The following is a 6,162-nucleotide window of genomic DNA, read 5'->3' as shown; positions in this document are numbered from 1 at the left end:
CGTAAAGCAGTTACTAAAGATCTGGTATGCTTGAATACACTGATATAAATGAATTTTATTTATTTATTATGTATGTATGTATGTATGATGCATGTATTTAAGTTTTTGTTTCAATGCCAGTTTGGTAATATACAGTGTAATAGGTGTTACAAGTGTAAAATTTAGTGAGTGTACTACTACATGCCCATCACATATCTCACCTGTCCTCCTACCCATCTACCCTTGTAACCATCAGTTTGTTCTCTATATTTAAGAATCTGTTTGTTGATTTGACACCCTTGCTCTGTTTTTTCCTATACTCATTTGTTTTGTTTCCCAATTTTCACATGAGTGAAATCATATGGTGTTTATCTTTCTCTCACTGACTGCTTTTGCCTCGCATACTACTTTCTAGCTCCACCCTTTTCATGGGAAATGGCAAGACCTCACTTCCCATTCTTGTTGATATTTGAATCATATGCCATTATATCTACCTATCTATTATCTATAATCTATTTATCTATCTAAACATACCATATACCTAAATATACCATATTTTTTCAATTAATCATTTGATGGACACTACAGCTATCTCCACAATTTGTTCATTACCGATAAATGCTGCTATAACCTTGGCATGCATGTATCCCTTTGAGTTAGTTTTTTGTATTCTCTGAAATGAATGAATTTTAGAAGTTCATGATACAACCCCTGGTATGCCTCTATTCAAGGCATGGCTGTGAATCTGCTCTGCTCACTATGAACATCAAATTCTATTGGCTATTCTAATTTGATAATGCACACTACCCTACCCCTTTAGTAATGTGGCACCAACAGAAAAGAAAATGGCTTCTGGCTTCAAAAGTAAATTTTTTCACACTCCATTAACTATATACAAGGATACTGAGTATTTCTGAATGCCTCTCAAACTTTTCTTTTATTCCATTGATACAACCCAATTTTAGATAGAATTATATACATTTTTTTTCCTTTAAGGTTGTTCTTACCTTTCTGTACTTCATTCTTAGATAGTATGTTGTATCTATGGTGTATTGTAAATTCTTATTCACTCTTGACAGCATAAATTGTTTTACTTATTTCCCTCTTAGAGTTGTAGAAGTCTCTTGCTGTAGCCCCATTTAAAAATCATAGAAATTATCTGAATATCATAATGCCTTTGTATAACTACATTTAGAAAATCCTATACATAATGCCTCTGTTATCCTAATAGTCAAAGGAAACATTAAAGCAAATGTATAAGAAAAAAATTACATATATTCATTTATATATATAGAGAGAGAGAGAGAGAAAGAGAGACAGAGAGCACCTTTTTTCACTAGGATGAAACTTTTTTCAAGATAATCTATTGATATAATGAAAAGAACTTCTTGACTCACAGTTAGCTCCTTTGCCCTGAATGTGCTCAAGGGAAAGTTGGATACCTTAAATGAAATGTGCTTTAGAGAAAAATACAAGTCATAGAGAACAAGACTGACTGACCTTCCTTCCTTCCTTCCTTCCTTCCTTCCTTCCTTCCTTCCTTCCTTCTGTCCTTTCTTTCATTCTTTCTGGCTGTTTATTGTTTGAAAAGTTGTGATTGTATACATATATTTCTCTTTACCAAAACAGAGTGTAGACTGAGATGTGAGGAGTATTTCATAATCCATAGTGTCAGAGTTGAGCTCTCAGGTAAAGTAAGAACCAGGCTGGCATTATGAGGGAAGCTACTAGTTTGAGGACAGAAGTACACATAAAGGAAAGGAAATCAGCTGTCCTTTTTAGAGTGCATCCAACAAGTCAAGATATACACTATTATATTTGATATGTGTATAGGTTAAGTGATCAACCAAAGTCCTCAATTCATCTTTTGCTTTCTGAGGTAATTTTGATATGCCAGAGCTTTCTCATGGCATTTTTCACTTCTGCATTCCTCAGGGTATAGATGAGTGGATTGAGAAAAGGGGTCCCAATAGTATAAAATACAGTCACCATCTTGTCCATGGGGAAAGTGGTTGGGGGGCGTGTATATATGAATATACATGGACCAAAGGATAAGATTACTACTATGATGTGAGAAGTGCAAGTTGAGAGAGCTTTTTTCCTCCCTTCTGCACTGTGATTTCTCAAGGAATGCAAGATGACAATATATGAGATTATCAGAATCACAAAACTGCTTGAGCAAAGGGCCCCACTGTTAGACACCAACAGTAGGTTGATCCTATAGGTGTCCATGCAAGCAAGTTTCAGCAAGGGCTGCAAATCACAGCAGTAATGATCAATCAAATTGGGTCCACAGAAAGGCAGTCTCAAGGCCAGGATAATCTGGGCTATAGAATGGATAAAAGACCCTATCCATGCAAGAATAATAAGGATGGTGCAGACCTGTTGTCTCATGATGGTTGGGTAATGTAAGGGCTTGCAGATGGCCACATAACGATCAGCAGCCATGAAGATGAGCACAAAGATCTCCATACAGCCAAATAAATGTAGGGAAAAGACTTGAGTCATGCACTCATTGTACGTTATGATTTTTTTTGCAGAGAGTGAATCCACAAGTAGTCTGGGGGCTATGGATGTTGAGAAGCAGAAATCTGTAAGGGACAAATAAAATAGGAAAAAGTACATGGGGCTCCCAAGTGTAGGGCTGTACTTGATGGTCACAATAATAAGCAAATTCCCTACCATGGTTCCCACATAAAAAATGAAGAAGATTACAAATACCATTTTCTGTCTCATGGGATTTTGGGTCAATCCTAACAGTATGAACTCAGTTACGCTGTTGTTGTGTTGCATTGTTTCAGGCAAAGTGGAGAAATGGAAGTTAGAAATAATCTACAGATAAAGAGTATTATTGGAGTGCCTGGGTGGCTCAGTGGGTTAAAGCCGCTGCCTTCGGCTCAGGTCATGATCTCAGGGTCCTGGAATCAAGTCCCGCATCGGGCTCTCTGCTCAGCGGGGATCCTGCTTCCTCCTCTCTCTCTGCCTGCCTCTCTGCCTGCTTGTGATCTCTGTCTGTCAAATAAATAAATAAAATCTTTAAAAAAAAGTATTATTAAATGACTACTTCATTTGAAGTTCAAATCCATATGATCATGGATGTGTCAATTATCAGTGTGTAATCCCTTACCTTCCGTGTTGTTTTCTTCTGAATAAGGTGGGGATCATGATAGCTATTCACAATCTATTCACCTGAGTGCTTACGGAAGCAATGAAATATGTCAATAATAAAAGTGTATGTAATTCTTTAGGCATAATAAACATTAATCTAGGAGATAGGTATGAGATGGTATCTTTCTGAAGTGAAGGCTTCTCTTTAGTTTACAGCAAGGACCTATAATGACAGGATGTGGCAAAATGGAGACAACTCATGCAATATTTACATACTGCTTATTCACACTATTTGAGCCTTGTAGTTCAGTTATGAAGTATTTTCTAGTAAGTATTCTGAACAATCAAGGAATTATGTAGAAACTTTTGATAGTGTTTTCCATAATGACACCTAAAAGGGAGACGAACATGAGAGAGAGAGAGAGACAACAAAAGAGAAACAAACAATATTTAAGCTGTGAACATTCAGTCATTTGGTCCAATCCATTATGAAATTTATTTTAATCTGTTAGCTTGACTGTTTATCTCTTGTACTTTAACTCTCAATAATTTCTATTTGTTTAGAGTTTTAAATTCAGTTTATATCATAAACTTTTTCATTTTTTATATTATACGATATAAAGGATTACTTACCATTTTAAAATACCCCTTTTATTTGTTGAAAATACATCATAATGATGCTGCATTAAAAATAAGGCTTTTAAATACCTCCTCTTAGTGGTTGATTTATTAATCACCTTGGTATATTAGTGTTTCATAAGGTTCATGACAACTGTGTTCTGAGAATGGCTGCAGGGACAGCAAGATTCCTCAGATCAGCGTAAGATTTAAATGTCTGTGTCAGAGGGTGAGTCACTGTAGAGACAGTTCTGGACTCATGGCTCTTAACCACATTATGCCCCAACCACACTGCTAATCAGTATGATTTCTCTGCACTCTTAGGTTTTTGCCAGATATGCTCTTTGTCCAACTTTTTGGCAAACAAGAATTAAAACTTGTCCTTGGTTTCTAACAGTTAAATATTATAAAAAGATATCTATCTTTCTATCCACCCAACTACTTATTGATATATGCTGTATTTATCATCTATCTATCAATCATCTATCATCATCTATCTATCCTCTATCCATCCAGAGCTATTCATCTATCTATATAATAGAGATACAGACTGAGACATTTATATAGTTCACATAATAATATATATGAGGCTTACATTTAAAGAGAGCAACATAAGAGAGGCATCCTGTTTAGTGCTAAATTTATCATCTAGGGAAAAAGTACATACTTATTAATAAGTATTAAAAAGGAAATGAAAAATCTAGGAGACTTTCCTATTGATAAAATCCAATAGTTTTCAGTCACATCCAATACTCACTTACACCAAAAAGGGATGCCTCCTTCATCCCAAGTAAAATCATTATCTCCATGGAGCACTTCCCTGGACATTCAAATAGGTATTATTTCTATTTGCTTATGTCTCCACCAGTTGCTGTTGTGCATTTCTATTATTCGGTGTTCTCAGTTTCCATTGTAATCTATGTCTAGAAAATCCTCTAAACTTTCTTTCCTTCCTCAAATGGCTTTTATGTGTCAGATGCACACTGTGACATTGATCAGATTAATTTTCTGTGAGTTAGATACACAGTTATGTTAATCCCTAAAACTAATCTTATCAGCTTTGATAAGAGCTTACCTGAAGGTTAGGATGTTCAGTTCTTCTTTCTTCTAAAGGTAATTTGGTTATTCTTTGCTCAGATGAGAATTTAAAAAAAAAAAATGGGGGCGCCTGGGTGGCTCAGTTGGTGAAGCCACTGCCTTCAGCTCAGGTCATGATCTCAGGGTCCCGGGATCAAGTCCTGCATCGGGCTCTCTGCTCAGCAGGGAGCCTGCTTCCCTCTCTCTCTCTCTCTGCCTGCCTCTCTGTCTACTTGTGATTTCTCTCTGTCAAATAAATAAATAAAATCTTAAAAAAAAAAAAGAAAAGAAAAAGAAAAAAGATGTTTTTAAAATTCTGTCTGATCTCATTTGATGTCACTGAAGCTCAGGTTCTCACTTGCACGCCTGAAGAAGCTGTTCTTGGATGCACCCCACACTTTCTGAAGTCAAATCTTACATGGAATGTTGACTGGAAAGAAAATGCTCCCCATTTTTCCTTTCCTGCTGTGGTATTTAAACATGAGTGATGCAAAATATTGGAGTCGAGGGAAGGTAATTACCTGAAATCTCCCTTCCTTTTTTTTTTTTTTTTTTTTTGTTCCTTTTTTGCCTCCTTCCTTTTTAATTAAGAATCCTGAGCTAGAAGTAGTAAAGAACTTAATCCTCGATATGTATTAACAGATTATGGGAAAGAGGTGATCTCTTCTTGAAATTAAAGGTTATTATTTGGGCCGTAAAGGATGTTGTTTGGCTAGAATAAAAAAAAATAATAATAATAACAGTGATTACCTAGTGATCTAGTGGCCAGGACATGGTTCTTGATACCACTATCCAAGAAAATGAACAGAATGTCTTAAGTAAATGGCTGATTCTAGGTCTAGGGCGGGGGATGTACAAGATGAACTGGAGCATCTTGGAGTGATGGAAGATAAGGAAGTGCAAACACATACACACACACACACACAAACTGTGATGAGAATATGTCAAAGGGACACAAAAGCAATGTGAAGAACCCTTGGTGACAAAAACTGGAAAAAATTAAGGAACAAAATAAGTGACACTGAATTGAAATGTAACTCATAGTTTAAATAATCCACAAGTTTATAATGATATTAAACACTTAAATAAGTAATCAATAGGGGAAACTAGACAAATCTCCCATAATAAAAGAATCCCTAATGATACTGCAGTTACTCTTCTCTCAAAGGATTGTAGGCTAATTCTCATTCTCTTATTTGTAGAGTGTACGCAAATGAGTTCCTTCCAAAAGGCTCACTGTGCATTGGGATGGAAGGAGTAATTTTAGAGAGGAGAAATGTGGAAAATACTACCTTAACCAGGTGGTCAAGTTTAACATCAATTGTGCTGAATCACATTGAAAGTATGTACCCACTGGGATGATCTGATGCAAATAGAGCT

The 6,162-nt window shown here is 35.9% G+C and overlaps 1 protein-coding gene across 1 annotated transcript; it reads right to left on the bottom strand.

Moving 5' to 3' along the window:
- Positions 1–1,839: 1,839 nt before the first annotated feature.
- Positions 1,840–2,772, bottom strand: LOC132010500 (olfactory receptor 4C11-like). The gene has a single exon (XM_059388334.1). The coding sequence runs from the start codon at positions 2,770–2,772 to the stop codon at positions 1,840–1,842; it is 933 nt and encodes a 310-aa protein (XP_059244317.1).
- Between the last annotated feature and the right edge of the window lie 3,390 nt (positions 2,773–6,162).

The sequence above is a fragment of the Mustela nigripes genome, chromosome 1, assembly GCF_022355385.1.
Source record: "Mustela nigripes isolate SB6536 chromosome 1, MUSNIG.SB6536, whole genome shotgun sequence".
In the NCBI taxonomy this organism is placed as follows: Eukaryota; Metazoa; Chordata; class Mammalia; order Carnivora; family Mustelidae; genus Mustela; species Mustela nigripes.
This window is presented reverse-complemented; position numbering and strand designations above follow the sequence as displayed.